General features: G+C 31.6%; 2 protein-coding genes across 3 annotated transcripts in view; one reads left to right on the top strand and one right to left on the bottom strand.

Annotated features, from left to right (window-relative positions):
* The window catches only part of LOC125840252 (malate dehydrogenase, glyoxysomal-like), a 320,744-nt gene that overhangs the window by 211,419 nt on the left and 90,426 nt on the right, over window positions 1-18,899 (top strand). The window lies entirely within an intron of this gene.
* LOC125840248 (uncharacterized) lies at window positions 2,867-4,033 on the bottom strand. The gene has a single exon (XM_049519220.1). The coding sequence runs from the start codon at window positions 3,970-3,972 to the stop codon at window positions 2,917-2,919; it is 1,056 nt and encodes a 351-aa protein (XP_049375177.1). The 5' UTR covers window positions 3,973-4,033; the 3' UTR covers window positions 2,867-2,916.

The following is an 18,899-nucleotide window of genomic DNA, read 5'->3' as shown; positions in this document are numbered from 1 at the left end:
GTTACAAATGCTCAACTATTTTTATTTTATTTTATAGGCTAAATAATTATAAATAGTTATGAAAATTGAATAGTTTTTATCTTTTCATCTTCCATTTCCATTTACTTAAATCTATATTAGTGTAATGGATGTTATAAAGGGCATTATTAATTAGGTATGACATAAATACTTTCAGTTTTTTTTTACAATACAAATAAAAAATACAAAACAAAGATAAAATGTCAAAAAAAGGAGAAAAAAAATGATTAGAAATGTTGGCCATAGAGAGGTGCCACATCATATTGTCTATATTCAGCTTTATATTTATATATATATATAGGTTCATGCCCTTAGATGTTATTTTATTACTTTAGCTGGCATCGACATTTTTGTAAATCTGATATCTACTTTGGTACATTTTATAATGTGGCATAGACTGACAATTGAGATCATAAATTTAAAAATAATAAAATTTAATTTATTATAATACTAATATCAATATCATAAAGATATATATATATATATATATATATATATCATTTAAAAAATATATAAAAAGTATTATAAATTGTAATAATTAACCGCTTTATTTTTAAAAAATCATATAACTGATTTGATTTACACTCCAAAATTCATAGGTGTCACATAATTTAGACATTAATTCTTTATTACTTAATATATGTAATTATATCAATGACACATAAATTGAAATTAAAAAATTACATATTTTATTTGAAAATGACGTAATAGTATTATAAGGTATAATAATTAACAACTTAACATATTTTAAAATTTTAGTTGACTCTCCAAATTCCATATGTGTCATGTAATTGAGACAGAGAGAAACATATATTGGTTTAAAATAAATAAAATATTATAAATTATAATAATTAATAACTTACAATTTATAAAAAAAATCCTTTTAAAAAAATTTAGTTGGCTCTCCAAATTCAATCGGTATTACAATAATTAAAACAAAGAAATTAACATAGATTGGACTCGTGCTGACAAATATGTTTTCATTTTTAATTTTTTTTTTTTTATACTTTATATAAATAAAATTTTTATGTAAAAAGTATTATAAATCATAATATAATATAGCTTAAAATATTTGAAAACATATAAAAAGTTTTTGTTAACTTTTAAAATTTCATCTATACCACATAAATTGGGAGAAATATAGATATATAGATTAAGTTGCTAATTATTGTGAGTTATAGTACGTTTTATATAATTTTCATATATATTACTCGCTTTGTCCTGATTTATGTGATACAAATGAAATTTCAAAAGTCAATGAATTTTTTATAAGTTTCTTTTTATATTAACTTGTTAATTATTGTGATTTATAATATATTTACGTAAAACATACTCTAAATAAAAATAATTAGCAAATTAAAATATATAAAAACATACTAAAAAATTGATTAACTTCAAATTTCATATGTACCACATAAATTAAAACAGAAACAGTAATATATATTGGGCCCCGTGTTAGCACGGGGTCCCATATCTAGTTATTATATATGTGCGTGTTTGTGTATACACAAATCTCAATTGTTATTGCTCCACCTCCACCTCATTTGCCATCATCACGTGACGTTTCAATTGGCCGCTTAAAGATTATCATTTTTTCAAGGTTTCCACAAAAATATTTTCCAAAATTCACAAAGCTTTTAGAAATTATATATGGGCAATCAATTGTTCACAAAGTTATAAGTTTCTTTCTATGTTGGATTCCTGTTGGCCTTCTTCAATTTCTATTCTCTATGTACAGTTGCATGTCATATCTATGAAAATTGTAATGTTTTATGTGTATGATCTTATATAAGATCAAATACTTGTACACGTATAACATACATATAATATACACATTAAGTGTTGAATTCCTTACCAACATACACCTCATATATATAATATACTTTGCTTATATAGTTTGGCTGATTGTGCGTATACAATTTGAAAACATATACCCACTGGCCAACTACACATAGAATTAGCCACATATAGATATATTCATCTAGCTTTTGCTTCATAAACACATACATATACAATTAGATACTAATTCACGCTATTTTAATTAGAATTAGATTTTATATACACACGGATACAATACACAATAATCCTTTCGATGCTAATTAGACGACTATGAGTGCAATAAGTTAAGTTTTATCACTTTTTTCATTCAAGTGGAACGAACAATTAGGATATAAATAGAAGAAAGTCAACCAAATAAAGATTAAATCAATTAAAATGGTTACCAAGGTTTGCATGTGGATTAGTCCTCCGATATATACGCATTTCATTCTTATCATTATCACGTTTTAAGGATATGATGTAGGAGTAATAATAAATTAACAAGCATTATACTTATCTTGTTATAAATTTATTTTGTTTTCAATATTTTTACCCATAAAGTCTGTCCAAATACTTGTGAAAAGAGTAAGGTGAGGCACATTGGAGATTTTATATTTGAGCATTATTGATATTGAAGACTTTTTTTAATCCATCTATCTAACTATCTTCACAAGATTCCATTTATAGAATTATAAGTCATCGATATCGGAGGATTTTAAAGAATTTATCAAAAATAATCTATCTATTTGACCAAATTTTACTATTACAAGTCATCTATAACAAATGTTATTGATATTGAGATTTTTTGAAAAACTTATCAAAAATAATTTATCTACTTTCATCAAATTTCACTCGTAGAATTACGAATCATCCCTATAAACCCCACTAATAAAATTACGTTTAATAAATTTTATACAAGTTGAACTAAAAAATTTCAAGATCAAAAAAGAAATATAGACAAGATTGATTTGAAGAGTACTTTTCTATCATTTGATATTAATTCAACTAAATTGTATACGGTAGTAAAAATGAAAAGTATACTACAATTCCTATACTAATATTTGATTAACGCAAATTCATTTAACTTGTTTTGTGATAAAAATCAATGCAAGAATCTTCTTCCATAAAAATTTCCTCAGAAGATCCTAGTGTGTCCACCACATCTTCCGTACTCCACCCCGCACGTAATAACCTCTTCGATAACAAACTCACGTGCGATTCCACCTCTTTCTTGTTGTCAAATACGCCGGCATCGCAGCATCTCCTCCGGTCACCGGAATCACCGTCGCCGGAATCATCCATCATCATCATCTCTCTGACATCCTCTTCTTTCCATCCTGCTTCCGTCAACCTCAAAAACACATCCTCTAAATACCCTTCTAGATCCTCACTCCACCACCGCCGGTGCTTTCCACCGCCAACTGCCGCTGCCATTTGACCCATCTCCGCCATTTCCGTCCAGAAGTCAATCTTCCTCGCTTCCGTCGCCGCCCATGACGGTGCATTCAGCAAGTTAAACAAACTGGGTCTTCTCAGAATCATCTCGTTTCTCTGAAATTCTACTTGTTGAAAAAACCCAGAGATATCAAAACACCATAATTTGACCTGTCCATCGTGAACGTAAAACACAGGATTCCCAGACAAACAGGGCGTACACGGAATATAAAAATGCTGATAAATCGGAACGAGAACAGGGGCATTTTTCAAGAACCCATTTGCCGTATCCACAGCTTGATCATTATCAATTGGCCTATTCCCCCAAAATTCAACCCAAAAATTGCGTATCTTCACTTGTTTACACAAACTCAAAATGGGCAAATTCTTGATGATCTCTAATTGCTGTTGAGATGAGCATCGCCAATTGGGAAATCCAGGGCCAATGGGTAGACCTTCTTGAAGAATAGAACGGAGATCAGGTGGGAAGGTAAAACTGAAATTAGATTCAATGGTGGAGAATTCAACGTCGGAAAGTCCTTTTTCAACGATTAGATTGGATGATTTGAGGTGTTGTATGACATTTTTAGCGTAGGCTGCATATGAAAAGCAAACTTTTGTTGGTTTTGGATTGTAGATTTTGATGGGGCTCAATGTTTCTGCAAGTGTTGCTGCCATGACTAATGAGCCAAAACAGAGCATGAACTAATAGAAAGTGTTCTTTGGATATACGAATTTATAAAGGATTTGATTTCTAATGAAAAAAAGTGAGAGATTATAGTAGGAAGAAGTTAGAGTAAATAATGGAGAATTTGGTGGGATGGAGATGATTTCACTAATCCTAAAAATAAATTGATTCACCATTTTGGTCAAACAATAATAACAACACTCCATAAGTTTATGGAAAGATATGTATATGCGGTGTTATTCTTATCTTGTGGAGTCAAAAACTTATTTTTGATAGATTCGTTCATATAATAATAATATCTTTTATTTATTTTAATTTATGTGATGCATTTTTTTAATTCGTTTTAAAAAGATTTAAATATTTTTTTATTTAATAAATATCTAATGATTTTATCAATATATTTTAAATAATTGATTCAAGTAGTTTTAACATAGTACTATCTAAATTTTCACTTTCACCATTTTGTAATTTCCTTTTTTTATTTCCTCTTATTCACTAAAAAGGTTTGATTATCATATCATCTAAAATATAATTAAAGATATCCATATAATGACGATTTATTAAAAAAATTTGATCGTATATTTTGGTTAGTAGGGAAGAAGAAGTCGTTGATGAGTGCTGTAGAAAAAATTGGTGAAGAGAAAATGGTCCGTGACAATTGATGTTGTTGAAAATCTTGTACATTAACATTGACTAAGTTGAAGTTAGCGATGTGGATTGAGATTTCAAGAAAAAATGTACATAAATATATAATTTTAGATATTATAATTTCTAATTTTTTTTTTTATCATTTTTCAAAAACTATAAAAACTCCCTTTTTTTTCCTTTTAATCTCGGATACATTCCTCTCATTATGAACCAGGTTCATAATTATGTATCTGATATATAATTATGACAGATTTCATTATATTTTAGTATCCGATACATACACCCACAATTATTAATATGAAAGACTATATATATGTCGACCAATGTATTTAATAACAGAGTAGAAACTGTGTATCTGACAACAGAGGAATGTATCCGACACAATAAATCTTATGTAATGTATAGTTTGTAACGTATCCAACAACAAAAGAATGTATACGTGAGCGATAGAAAATAAGGAATTTATGTAACTTGAAAATTTTTTCGAGATAAAATATAATTAGCCTTCAAGTGTATGTGATTTCTGTCCAAAAATAAATTATATAAAATATGAATTCATATTTAATCAAGTTTTAATATAAATGCTAAATATCAACTAAAAAAAATTACGAAAAAATACAAATGGAGGAATCGAATACTAAAAATGTGGACAGATTAGGGGAATAGGTAGAAACTTGTGATCTCATTTTCAGGCAAATCTTATCATGAATCTAGAACAATGGTATCTCAGAATTATGCTTTTATTTTTTAATTTTTGAAAAGAAAAGAAAAAGTAGAACAGATGATTCCATATATCTCAATTTTCATCACATTTTTTTATGGTGTCAAAATTTTCACTTGTCGTGATATCATCTCATTTTCAACTATTTTGTCTTTTTCAATATTTTCAAACACCAAAGAACTTGAAGGCGGCAACAATCAACCCACCCAAAAAAATAATAACAAAAAGACGAAAAATCTAAGAGTTGGAAATTTTAATATTTTAAAATTAAAAGAAAAATGAAAGAGAAATTAGTATTAATAAATTTTGAGTATCCATAAATATCTTATGAAGTAAGATTTACTATAAAATAGTAGGGGTGTGCAAAATTGATTTAACCAATAAACTGAATCGAAAAAAACACTATTGGTTTATTGATATTGGGTTATTGGGCTAACGGTTTTTAAATGGTTTTGCAAAATTTTTTATTGGGTTATTGGTTCGGTTTCCGGTTTTATAATTTTTGTTAATGGTTAAACCGATAACCCAATAAGACTATACTAAATTTACTAGTCTTATTGTTAATGGTTAAACGATTGTTACTTTCACACTTTTTGTTAATGGTTAAACGATTGTTACTTTCACACTTTTTCCTTTTGAATGTGTCTAGTGTCTAAACTTGCAAGAAAAATGATTGTTACTTTTATGATTATTACTTTCATGCCAAATGTTGGAAAAATCATATGGTATTTTTTTATTGGTTAAACCGAAAACCGAACCGTTAAGTACCATAAACCGATTAACCAAAAACCGATAAGAAATATGTTATTGGTTTGGTTATCGGTTTGAAGTATTTACAAACCGAAAACCGATAAACCGAACCAATAACACCTAAAACCGAACCGAACCGACCGATGCGCACCCCTATAAAATAGTGTTTTTAAAGGTATTTTATGGTGGGGCATATCAAAAAAAGTTTTGAAGTATAGATTAATAGGACGTACGTCTTATAATTTGAGGTTAATACCTGAACATATAAACGTTAGTTCCGATCGAACGTATGCGCTAATTTTGATTTTTATTGTTTTAAAGTGTTTTTGCTATAAATTAGTATTATATATATATATATTATGTAATCACTTTTCAGGTTATAGTGATTTTTCTAAAATATATAAATATATAAAGCGATTGTCATAGAAAAGACATAATCATAAATAATTTTAAGCTAATTGTGCTTCAAATTGATAGGACAGAGATTTCTTAGTACTATATTCATTAGACTGTTATAAAACTTAAGAACAAAAGAATAATATAAAGATAAAGACAAGAAGAATATAAGACGAGAGGAACAATATGAGATAACTTTCTTTCTTTCAAGTATACACTAAATCTTTCAGGTTTTTGAACTTTTGGACCAAACATAAGGATTTCAGTGGAATTGTGGCAGCAGTTTGGTGTGAGAATGTTGCAGGTTCCCCTTTCTCTATAGTACAAACAAAGATGAAAAGGTTAAAGACAGCCCTAACTAAGTGGAGCAAATCAACCTTTGGAAACATCTTTCAACAAATTGCAACATTGGAGGATGTGATAAGAGTAAATGAGACACAACTAGAGATGTCCCTACCGAGGCCAACAGAGCCACACTCAGCAAGGCAAATGCAGAGCTGAAAAGATATTTGAAGATAGAGGAGGAGTATTGGAGACAAAAAGCTGGAATGAAATGGTTCCAAGATGGAGACAGAAATACCAGATTCTTCCATTCTTATGTGAAAGGGAAGAGAAGAAAGCTCCATATTTCAGAAATACAAACTAGGCAGGGGGACTGGATCAATACAAGTCAGAATATAGGAGATGAAGCTGTAGCTGTATTTCAGGAACAATTTCAAGAAACACAGGAGATCACTGATTACTCCATGTTGCAGAGTATACTAAGTCTCATTACATGTGAGCAGAATGTGGAGATGGAAAGAACGCCACATAATGAGGAAGTTAAAAAGGTGGTGTTTGATCTGAATGCTGATAGTGCAAGTGGAACAAATGGTTTTTCTGGACAATTTTATCAAAGTTGTTGGAACATTATTGGGAATGACATAACCAACATGATTAAAGCTTTTTTCTGTGGACAAGAACTTCCGAGATACTTGACACACACCAACTTAGTTCTCATCCCAAAAAAGGAAGTAGTTACAACATTTGGGGATCTGAGGCCAATAAGTCTTAGTACTTTTGCAAACAAAATCATATCCAGGCTGATGCATGAAAGAATGGTGATAACTCTGCCAGGGATTATATCCCAGAATCAAACAGGTTTTGTCAAAGGTAGAAGCATAACTAAAAATGTACTTTTGGCTCAAGAGATAATTAGAGACATATCAAGGAGGGATAAATTGCATAATGTTGTAGTAAAGCTGGATATGGCAAAAGCATATGACACAGTTTCACGGAAATATCTAATCCAAGTTTTACGAAAGTTTGGTTATTCTGAGAGGATTATTGATATGATAGTAAGACTACTCAGCAACAACTGATATTCAGTAATACTGAATGGGCAATCTTATGGCTTTTTTCAATCTTCTAGGGGTTTGAAACAAGGGGATCCCTTATCCCCTTTTACGAAAATTTGGTTATTCTGAGAGGATTATTGATATGATAGTAAGACTACTCAGCAACAACTGGTATTCAGTAATACTGAATGGGCAATCTTATGGCTTTTTTCAATCTTCTAAGGGTTTGAAACAAGGGGATCCCTTATCCCCCACTCTCTTTATAATTGCTGCAGAAGTATTGGCAAGAAATCTAAATGACCTTTTTGAAGATCCAGAGTACAAAGGATGTGGAATGCCAAAATGGAGTCCTAAAATCAATCATTTATCATATGCAGATGATACTATGTTATTATGCTCAGGACAACCCTTCTCAATGAGGAAAATGATACAAGTACTTAGAAGATGTGAAGATGTGTCAGAACAGATGATAAATCTAGACAAGAGCTTATTTTATCTCCATGACAAGGTTCCTATTGGGGTGGCCTATCAAATTAGGAGGATCACTGGGATTAGAATGGGTTCTTTCCCATTCACTTATCTGGGCTGTTCAATCTATTATGGGAGGAAAAACAAAACTCATTTTGAAGGTCTTATTAAGAAGGTGGCCAAAAAGATGCATTCTTGGCAAAACAAACTTCTATCATTTGGAGGGAGATACATACTTATAGCACATGTCTTTTAATCCATGCCAATTTACATGCTCTCAGCTATGAACCCTCCAAAAAGTGTCTTATTTCAATTGCATAAATTATTTGCTAAGTTCTTTTGGGGTAACTATATTGGTGCTAGAAACAAACATTGGGTCTCTTGGGAGAACATGTGTTACCCTAAGAAAGAAGGAGGACTAGGATTCAGAGCGCTAGATGATATGTCCAATGCCTTATTTGCTAAACTGTGGTGGAACTTCAGGACATCTAACTCTATGTGGAGTACATATATATGGAATAAATACTGCAAAAAAGTCCATCCAACCGTGGCAAGCAGTATTAGGGGATCACATGTATGGAGAAAAATGACATCAATTAGAGAGGAGGTGGAGCATAATATATAGTGACAAGTAAAAAGAGGAAATTTAAGCTTCTGATTTGACAATTGGACAAAATATGGTGCACTGTACTTTATAGAAGGGGCCCATGCAAGGGAGAATGAGGTAGAGATAAAAACATTCATTACTGAAGGGAAATGGGATGAGACAAAACTGTTAACAAAGCTATCACAGGAGATAACATAATACATTATAGAGAGCATCAAACCCCCAAGTGGAGAAGGAAATGATACACCTTGGTGGATGGGGAATACTTAGGGAGATTTCACTGTCAAATCTGCCTGGCAGCAGATGAGAAAGAAAAAAGAAGAGAGAAACGACTATGATATGTTGTGGAACAAATGAGTGCCTTTTAAAGTGAATTTCTTTTTATGGAAGGTATGGAAGAAGAGGATACCTACTGATGACAATCTAAAAAGAATGAGAATCCCAATAGTATCAAGATGCTGGTGTTGTGATAACAAGATGGAGGAAACAATGACACATCTTTTCCTAACAGCCTCCATAGCCATCAGGCTATGGAGGCAGTTTTCTACTTTTGCAGGTATGGACATAGATGGAATGCACTTGCAGCAACTTATAATCACTTGGTGGAAGCATGATGCCCCACCAAAGCTACAAGTGATATATAGAGCTATGCCAACACTAATAATGTGGACATTATGAAAAAGAAAGAACAACATAAAGCATGGAGGCAAAACCACATACACAGAAATAGTGGCACAAATACAGGAAATGGTCAGGAAGATATTGAAGATGCTTTACCCATGGATAATATTGGATATAAGAGATTGGCCAGACTTAATTGCTAAAATAAAGGAGTACAGGCCAAAACTATATGTCCACAGTGTTGTATGGAAACCACCAGTGGGTCAGAGATTGAAATGTAATACAGATGAAGAAAGTAGGGGAAACCCAGGATTGAGCTCTTTTGGTTACTGTATTAGAGATGAAAGGGGAGATTTGAGATATGCTAAAGCAAAAGGCATAGGCATCACAACCAATACAGAGGCAGAAATTTGTGCAATACACGAGGCATTAGAATACAATTATGATAATGGATTGAGGGAGATAACAATAGAAACAGACTCTTTATGTCTGCAAAGAATGATCCTAAAACAGTGGAAGGTACCTTGGGAAATAGTGGAAAGGGTAGAGGATATCAGAAAGAGATTACATCAGCTAGATGCAAAAATCATTCATATCTTTAGGGAAGGGAATACTGTAGCAGACTCACTAGCTAATGAGGTGATAGAAACACAAGAGACAAAAGAGTACCACATTTTTTAGGAGCTACCAAGCAACATACGGAGGTTACTTAACATGGACAAAGCACAAGTGCGTAATTTGAGAATCAGAAACAAGTATATCAACATACAACGGCAGAAACAATGAGGAGATGCAATTACAAAATATTTGATATATTAAGGCACAAAACAAGCAGCAACAGTCACATAACCCATCGAATACTTGGCGTCACCATACATAACTATAGCAGATTATTCACAAGGAAGTCATTACAGTTGATGAGCACACCATCAGACAACACGGAAGGCAACGAAACACAAATAGCAACAATGGAGATTGAATATTACCTATTCTTCCAGATCTGCTGGCACATTTCATGTTATGGTCCATACCCGATAGGAGAGCAGCAAATACTAAGGATAGACTTCAAGGAACATTCACCAACAACAACATCGGAAAGAGAGTGGAGAAAACCATTCAAAATGAAAGCATCAACATATGGGAATGAAAAGGGACAAATATTGTTGAACTCTTCTCAACAATCAATAGGAGAATCTGACAGAAGGAGTACTTTTCTTTTTTGCTTTAGACCGGGTCTTTGGGCCTATTTTTTTTCCTTTGTTTGTTTTGGACATGGGTCTTTGGCCAATTTCAGCTAAATAAAACGGTCCTCAGACCACACAAATTTATATATAAAAAAAAACTAAATCTTCAAGTCTATACAATATGAACCCTTATGCCTTTATTTATAGTGTAACATATAAGCATACAAAATGTTAGTCATAAGTATGACACTAACATGAATATAATGGGGGAGGTTATGGAAGTGAAATGCTACAAGAATAATGGTTATAAAGGTGGAGGTTATGGATGTTATGGTTATCTACATAATGAAGGAAAGTAATGGAGTAAATTCTTGATGTAGTGGACATCCACAATATATTATTTTATAACACTCTCCCTTGGATGTTCATAGATAATATGCCTCGTTAAAACCTTACTAGGAAAAAACCCCGTGGGAAAAAATCTTAGTGAAGGAAAAAGAGTACACATATCTTTTAATACGCTTTAATGTTGCCTCGTTAAAAATCTTACCAGGAAAACCCAATTGGAATAAAACCATGGTTAAGAAAAAGAGTACAATGAGTATTTTTCTCCCCCTGATAAAAACTTTACTTGATATCTCGAAAACAATGCATTCCAATTTGGTATCACAATTTCTCAAATATTGATGTTGGCAATCTTTAGTGAATAAGTTTACAAGATTATCACTTGAATGGATCTTTGAACGTCTATCTCACCATTTTGCTGAAGATCATGTGTGAAAAAGACTTGGTTGAATATACTCTGTCCGGTCTCCCTTGATTGTATACTCCCTTCAATTGAGCTATATGCCATTTTCATATATGGTGGCTGAAATATCCTTTTCAAAAGAAAATCACATATTTTCTGAATATGATAGATCATGGTTCCAACCAAACACACTCTCGACTTTATTCATAGATCAATATTATTGCTGCATGATTTAAAGAAGTGGTTATTCATGTGATTCTTTGAATTTTTAAGATATCGTTGTGTCTCCATATGTAAATAATAGTCCATTTGCGATCGAGCTTTATGCAGATTAAATAAATATTCTGCATTTACATAATCAAATCATTTCTGACTCGGGGATTGATCATTTCAATTTTATTGAAGCTCATCTTTTCTTCTGAAAGAAAATCACACATCTGCTATATGTTGAGTCACTTTCTTTGTTAGTTTCTTGTCATAACTTGAATGATAATACGAAAAACCTTCCACATAACTTTTGTTATGTATATCAAATAATCTTCTAGCATTTGCATAACCAACAATCTGTAAGTGCACCAATTGCACTAATACATGACATTTTAAATCATTTTCATGAGATCAAAAAGATTCTTTATGTGTGTTAAGCAGTCTCAAAACCATTGGGTATTCAATGGAATTGCTTTAAGACCTTTTAAATCCTTCAAGGATTTTCATATAACCTTCGTCGTCTAGTTAGACATAATAATCATTCATTATGCATATTCAAGTATTTCATCTAGTGCCAGACTGAAACAAGTCTCATTGCATCCACCATTGGAGAATATATCTCCATTTAATAATGTCAAATTTTTTGTGAAAATCCTTTATGCCCCGAGGCACAAACCGCACATTATATCTTACGGTTATATTTTCTCACAATGATTCATTTGTACCATACCAACATTATATTTTGATCCATGAACTGTAAGATCAAAAACATCACTTTTCTAAGTGAAACAAAATATACTTGAATAGTGCCAATAATTTATCTGTCCACACTGTATGACAGATTTGAATTTAAGATCCTCGTAACCATTTATAACATTGAGTGCTACTTCATATCAAATATACCGTGGACAGTCATTTTGATATCGATTCCAATACGACATAACTTATGGAAATCTCTTCATTTTTTCATCATTATCAGGTACCTAAACCTTTGCCATGGTTTTATAAAGTGTTATGTCATAGTGGTCTTTCAAAGCACTTACTTTATTATCATGACCATTTTGATAATTTCCTCATCTCCTTCCTCAAGGAGTTTTACTTTGGAATCGATTGGTCTATCACGCTTCTGGCGTACCATAGACTCTGTCCTTTAAGGACTATTTATTGAAGTATTTGCAACATAATTAAAATATTGGGTCAGCAAATACATCTGGCAAATTATCTGAAACATTTTGCAAATGAATTATCTTTTGAACTTCAAGTTCACATTTTTTTTTAACGAGGATCTAGATAATTCACCCCACACATAATTTTCAGCTGTTAAACATATCTCCCCCTAATGTTAGGAAATCTAACATTTACTCCCAACCTCATTTGATGATCCATCTTTGTGCGTGGTGGAGCAATAAAATCATATGTGTTCGTATCAAATTTTTAGATGGAAATTATTTGGTTCCTGACCTTGAACCAATTGTGATGGGAGAATCTTGTAGGCTTGATGCATACACGTTAAATAAACTCATCTCATATCAACTTTTATTTGAGATATTTGTTCTCATAATCAATTGTCTAGCTATAATTGGAGGCAAACAATTTCTGCTAAACCAACAAGTATTATCAACATAATTTTATAGTTTGAAACTTTTCTCTTAATTTAACAATTTGAGCATACAATCTTACAAAAACCAATTTGTAACTTGATACAAGTGCACATGTGGCCATACCATAGATGCATCTATTAAATCATAATAGTAAGCGGTCCACATGGCAGGTGAATGGGCCCATATTCACCTTTTTATATGTTCCAAATAATTTCAAGGGATACAATCATAACCTTAGCTGGTACAATGATCAGTTTATCATGAGAACAAACAACACATGTGAATTCTTGAAGAATCTTTTATTTCTTCAACATATAACCACATGAATTCTCAATTCTTTTGCATCACATTTGAACCGAAATGGTCAACCGGTTATGCCAATTGATATTTATTCTAGTAAACTTCACCTTTGCATGCGATTCCATCATCATGCTTGTATTTGTGTAGACACGTAATTTTTGACCGAACTTAAGGTATTACACCATTTTTAGTGCATAAATATTGCTTTTATATATAAATTATATATTTTTTCTTTTATCTTATTTTAATAAGTTTATTTTAAAAGATTTAAAAATAACAAAACAAATATATTTTATTTTTAATTTTGTTTAATAAATAAGCTAGTATTTCTTAATTATAATTTATTATTAGCTACTCAATTTTTGTTAATTTAAAAAATAATTATATTATATTATTAAAAAAAATAAAAAAATATTAAACTAACCTACCTTCACCCCAGTTTTCCTTGCCAATTTACCCCGACCCACCATCTATGATACCCCATTTTCTACCCTCCTCAACTCCACTACAACTATACACCCCCACTTTCCAACACACTACACACACGTACTGTAACACCCCAAAAAAAATTTCGAACTAAGACTCGAACCGTTCATCGTAGTGAGTGAGATTTTACCGAGGAATTAAAATTTCTTAAGTCTTAAGGTCACTAGATGTAGCACCTTGAGTTCCAAAAAGAATTAAATTGGATATAGCAAAATTTGAAATTTTGCAGGTTAAGCTAAGTATGAGTTTTGGGTCGACTTGAAACGACTATAACTCCTAGCTTAGGATGAGTTAGGTGTTCTACTAGATACCGTAGGAAAGATCTTTGAATTATCTTTCCAACGACGCCGAGTTTGGTAAGTTTTGAGATCGGATGAGTGAGATATGATCTTTTGAAGATAGATTGTCCAGTTAAGGAAAGTTCGCCGAAAATAGAGAGGGGTATTTTGGTCTTTTCCTTACCCAATCAGATTTAATTCATTTTTAGTAATATTTTAAGGGTCTAATCCTATTAGGTTCAGTTTTATAATCCTAAAATTAGCCTAGGGTTTTAGTTGAGAGTTCAAGAAGAGAAAAGAAGAGAAAAAAGGAGAGGATCAAGAGTTCGTCGAGATTCTTGCGTGTTGTAGTGGATTTTCGCCATGGGTTTGATCCCTAAGAGGTATGTAAGCTTCCATAGTGTTGGGTTTGTTCACCCACACACCAAACATGCTATTTTCAACGCAAATTTCATTCTTGAAGTTGAAAGATTTGTGTTCTTGAAGTTCATTCTAAATCTTGTTGTGTTGGGTTTTGGATGATTTCTTGAGATCAAAGTGAGTGTTTTAATGGATGTATTGAGTAGATTAGAGTGTTCTTATGTTAAGTAGTCAATTCTAAGTGATTGGGGTAGAAACCATTCAATTCTAGGCGAAATAGGGTGAGAAAACGAGAGAAGAAACTTGCTGAATTTTCTGGGTTGGGGCCTGGCGCGATGCGCCTGCCAGAGCGCCCCAAACCCACCTCTGAAGTTTAGGGGCTGGCGCCCCGCGCCACCCATTGCGCCAGGGTCGCTTGCCCCACCCAGTTTGTTGTCGATTGCCCCGTTTGAGTTCGTTTAAAGTGCACCTTCACTCCTTTTCGATTCTAACTAATCTAAGCTACTTCTAAACACCTAAAATCATTCCTAACATGATCATAACCTTGAATTCATAATTCAAATTCCAGGTAGAGTTGAGAGTTAAGTTTTGAGAATTCTTTCGAACATTCTAAGAAAGTCTCTTTGAGTCCTTTTGTGGAGTCTTCTACAACTTCTAGTAACTTGTTTCAAGACTCGACCAAGTGAGTATGAGAATGTATTCATGAGTCTACTTTGTCATCACGAGATCCTTCATATCATGAAACATAACTCTTGAATTCATAATTCACATTCAAGAGAGAGTTAAAAGTAGAGTTCAAGAAAGTCTTTGAGTTCAATTGTGAATCCTTTGAGATCAACTATCAATTTGAACTAAGTTTTGAGGAAGTAAATAAGAGAAAGAGAAGAGTTGTATACATGAGTTCCATAATGTTATGTAGACCTATGAGTCAAGTCGTTCATGCCCATAAATTCCACATGAACTTTAGAAGTTGAGTATCTATGAGAGGAGTAATATCTTCATGTCCTAAGTCTTAAGTATTGAGTTCCAAACCCTTCCGAGATTATAATCCTAATCCACTACTAAAAAACTGCTTAAAAACGACGGACTGAAAAGCAATGGACGGCGTCACTCCAAAAAGCGACGCATTTTGCCACACTGTCCGTCGCTTTTTAATAAAAATAATTATTTTTTAAATTATTGTACAAAGAGCGACATACGGCATCTCTTAGTCCGTCGCTTTTATTAAAAATAATTATATATAAATTAAAAATTAACGACAATGTCCATCGCTTTTTATTTATTTTATTTTATGAATATTTTTTTTATAGCGACGGACGACATCTTTATGCCCGTCGCTTATTGGTCAAAATATATGGTCAACTATTTTTAAAAAGCGATGGACAGTGTCTCTTAGTCCGTCGCTTTTTTGGTCAAAATGATGGTCAACTATATTTAAAAAAAGCGACGGACTTAGAGACGCTGCCCGTCGCTTTTATTAAATATTTGAAAGATAGAACACTATTTTCTTATTTTCATCTCTCTCTCTTCACTCTTATTCTCTCCCTTCTCTCTATATCGATCCCGTCGCCATCGCCGTCACCACCCTTCCCCGTCGGCGTCCTCTCCCCGTGCTTCCCTTCCTTGTCGCCTGTCGCCGTTCGCCTTCGCCTGTCGCTGGCCTCTCCTTGTTAAGGTTAGGGTTAAATTTTAGTGTGTTTATTTAATTGTAGTGATTATAATTGATTGTTTGTTAGTATATTATTGTTTTTGTTTGTTAGGTTGTGTTATTCAATTGTTAATTTGATTTGATTATTGTTAGTTAGGTATAGATAATTGAAGATTTTTATTTTAGTGTTTTTTTAAAAAAAATTTGGGCATTTTTAAATTGGGCATTGTTAGTTAGTGAAGAATTAGCATTTTTGTACTTTAGGACTAGTTTAAGCTTGAGAATATGTAATTTGAGGTTGAATTGGGATTTTTTTGGATTTGATTTTAGGACTAGTTAGTAAAATGTTAATTTGAAGTTAGAAATTAGTAATTGAAGTGTTATGAGTAGATGATGAATGTTTGAATGTCATGAACTTAGAATTTGAAGTTGAACTTAGAATTTGAACGTGAACTTAGAACTTGAACTTGAAATTAGAACTTGAACTTGAACTTAGAACATGAACTTAGAATTTGAAGTTGAACTTAGAACTTGCACTTGGACTTATAATTTGAAGTTAAACTTAGAATTTGAACTTGAACTTGAACTTGAACTTAGAATTTGAACTTGAAATTAGAACTTGAACTTGAAATTAGAACTTGAACTAGAAGTTGAACTTGAAATTAGAACTTGAAATAAGAACTTGAACTTGAAATTAGAATTTGAAGTTAAATTTAGAACTTGAACTTGAAATTAGAACTTGAACGTAGAATTTGAACTTGAACTTAGATCTTGAACTTGAAATTAGAATTTGAACTTAAACTTAGAACTTGAACTTGAAATTAGAACTTGAACTTAGAATTTGAACTTGAACTTGAAATTAGAATTTGAACTTAAACTTGAAATTAAAATTTGAACTTGAACTTAGAACTTGAACTTGAAATTAGAACTTGAACTTGAACTTAGAACATGAACTTATAATTTGAAGTTGAACTTAGACTTGAACTTGAAATTTGAACTTGAACTTGAAACTTATTACCTTGAATATATAACTAATTAAGTTTAGAAATTAGATATGAACTTGAATCGAAAACTTGAATATATATATATATATATATATATATATATATATATATATATATATATATAACTAATATTGTTGGATTTGAAGTTTATATTTAACTAATTTTAGAACTTTTCGTGCTAGGCAACTGAGAAAGCTGAACATCTAAAAAAGTTAATACAAGACTAAGGTTGGTGCTTCTAAATTTCTAAAGTTCAAGTACAATTATTTTCAATAATGTGTTTGTGTCCATCTAGTATTGATACTTAACTTTAATTCTAGTGATTATAATTGATTGTTTGGTAGTATATTATTGTTTTGTTTGTTGGGTTGTGTTATTCAATTGTTAATTTGATTTGATTATTGTTAGTTAGGTATAGATAATTGAAGATTTTTATTTTACGGTTTTTTTTAAAAAAAAATTGGGCATTTTCAAATTGGGCATTGTTAGTTAGTGAAGAATTAGCATTTTTGTATTTTAGGACTAGTTTAAACTTGAGAATGTGTAATTTGAGGTTGAATTGGGATTTTTTTGGATTTGATTTTAGGACTAGTTAGTAAAGTGTTAATTTGAAGTTAGAAATTAGTAATTGAAGTGTTATGAGTAGATGATGAATGTTTGAATGTCATGAATTTAGATGATGAATGTTTGAATGTCATGAACTTAGAATTTGAAGTTGAACTTAGAATTTGAACGTGAACTCAGAACTTGAACTTGAACTTAGAACATGAACTTAGAATTTGAAGTTGAATTTAGAATTTGAACTTGAACTTAGAATATGAAGTTAAACTTAGAACTTGAACTTGAAATTAGAACTTGAACTTAGAACTTGAACTTGAACTTGTACTTGGAACTTGAACTTGAAATTAGAACTTGAACTTGAACTTGAACTTGAACCTGAACTTAGAACTTGAGCTTGAACTTAGAACTTGAACTTGAAATTAGAACTTGAACTTGTATTTAGAACTTGAACTTCAACTTAGAATTTGAACTTGAACTTGAAATTAGAACTTGAACTTGAACTTAAGAACTTGAACTTGAACTTAGAATTTGAACTTAAACGTAGAACTTGAACTTAGAACTTGAACTTGAACTTGAACTTGAACTTGAACTTAGAACTTGAACTTGAAATTGGAACTTGAACTTGAATTTAGAACTTGAACTTGAACTTAGAGCTTGAACTTGAACTTGAAATTAGAACTTGTACTTGAATTTAGAACTTGAACTTGAACTTAGAATTTGAACTTGAACTTGAAATTAGAACTTGAACTTGAACTTAGAATTTGAACTTGAACTTAGAACTTGAACTTAGAACTTGAACTTGAAATTAGAACTTGAACTTGAATTTATAACTTGAACTTGAACTTAGAATTTGAACTTGAACTTAGAACTTGAACTTGACATTAGAACTTGAACTTGAACTTAAACTTAGAATTTGAAGTTAAACTTAGAACTTGAACTTGAAATTAGAACTTGAACTTAGAACTTGAACTTGAACTTAGAATTTGAGCTTGTACTTAGAACTTGAACTTGAAATT

Source organism: Solanum verrucosum, unplaced genomic scaffold (assembly GCF_900185275.1).
Source record: "Solanum verrucosum unplaced genomic scaffold, falcon-dt-bn FXZP01000180.1, whole genome shotgun sequence".
Classification (NCBI taxonomy): Eukaryota; Viridiplantae; Streptophyta; class Magnoliopsida; order Solanales; family Solanaceae; genus Solanum; species Solanum verrucosum.
This window is presented reverse-complemented; position numbering and strand designations above follow the sequence as displayed.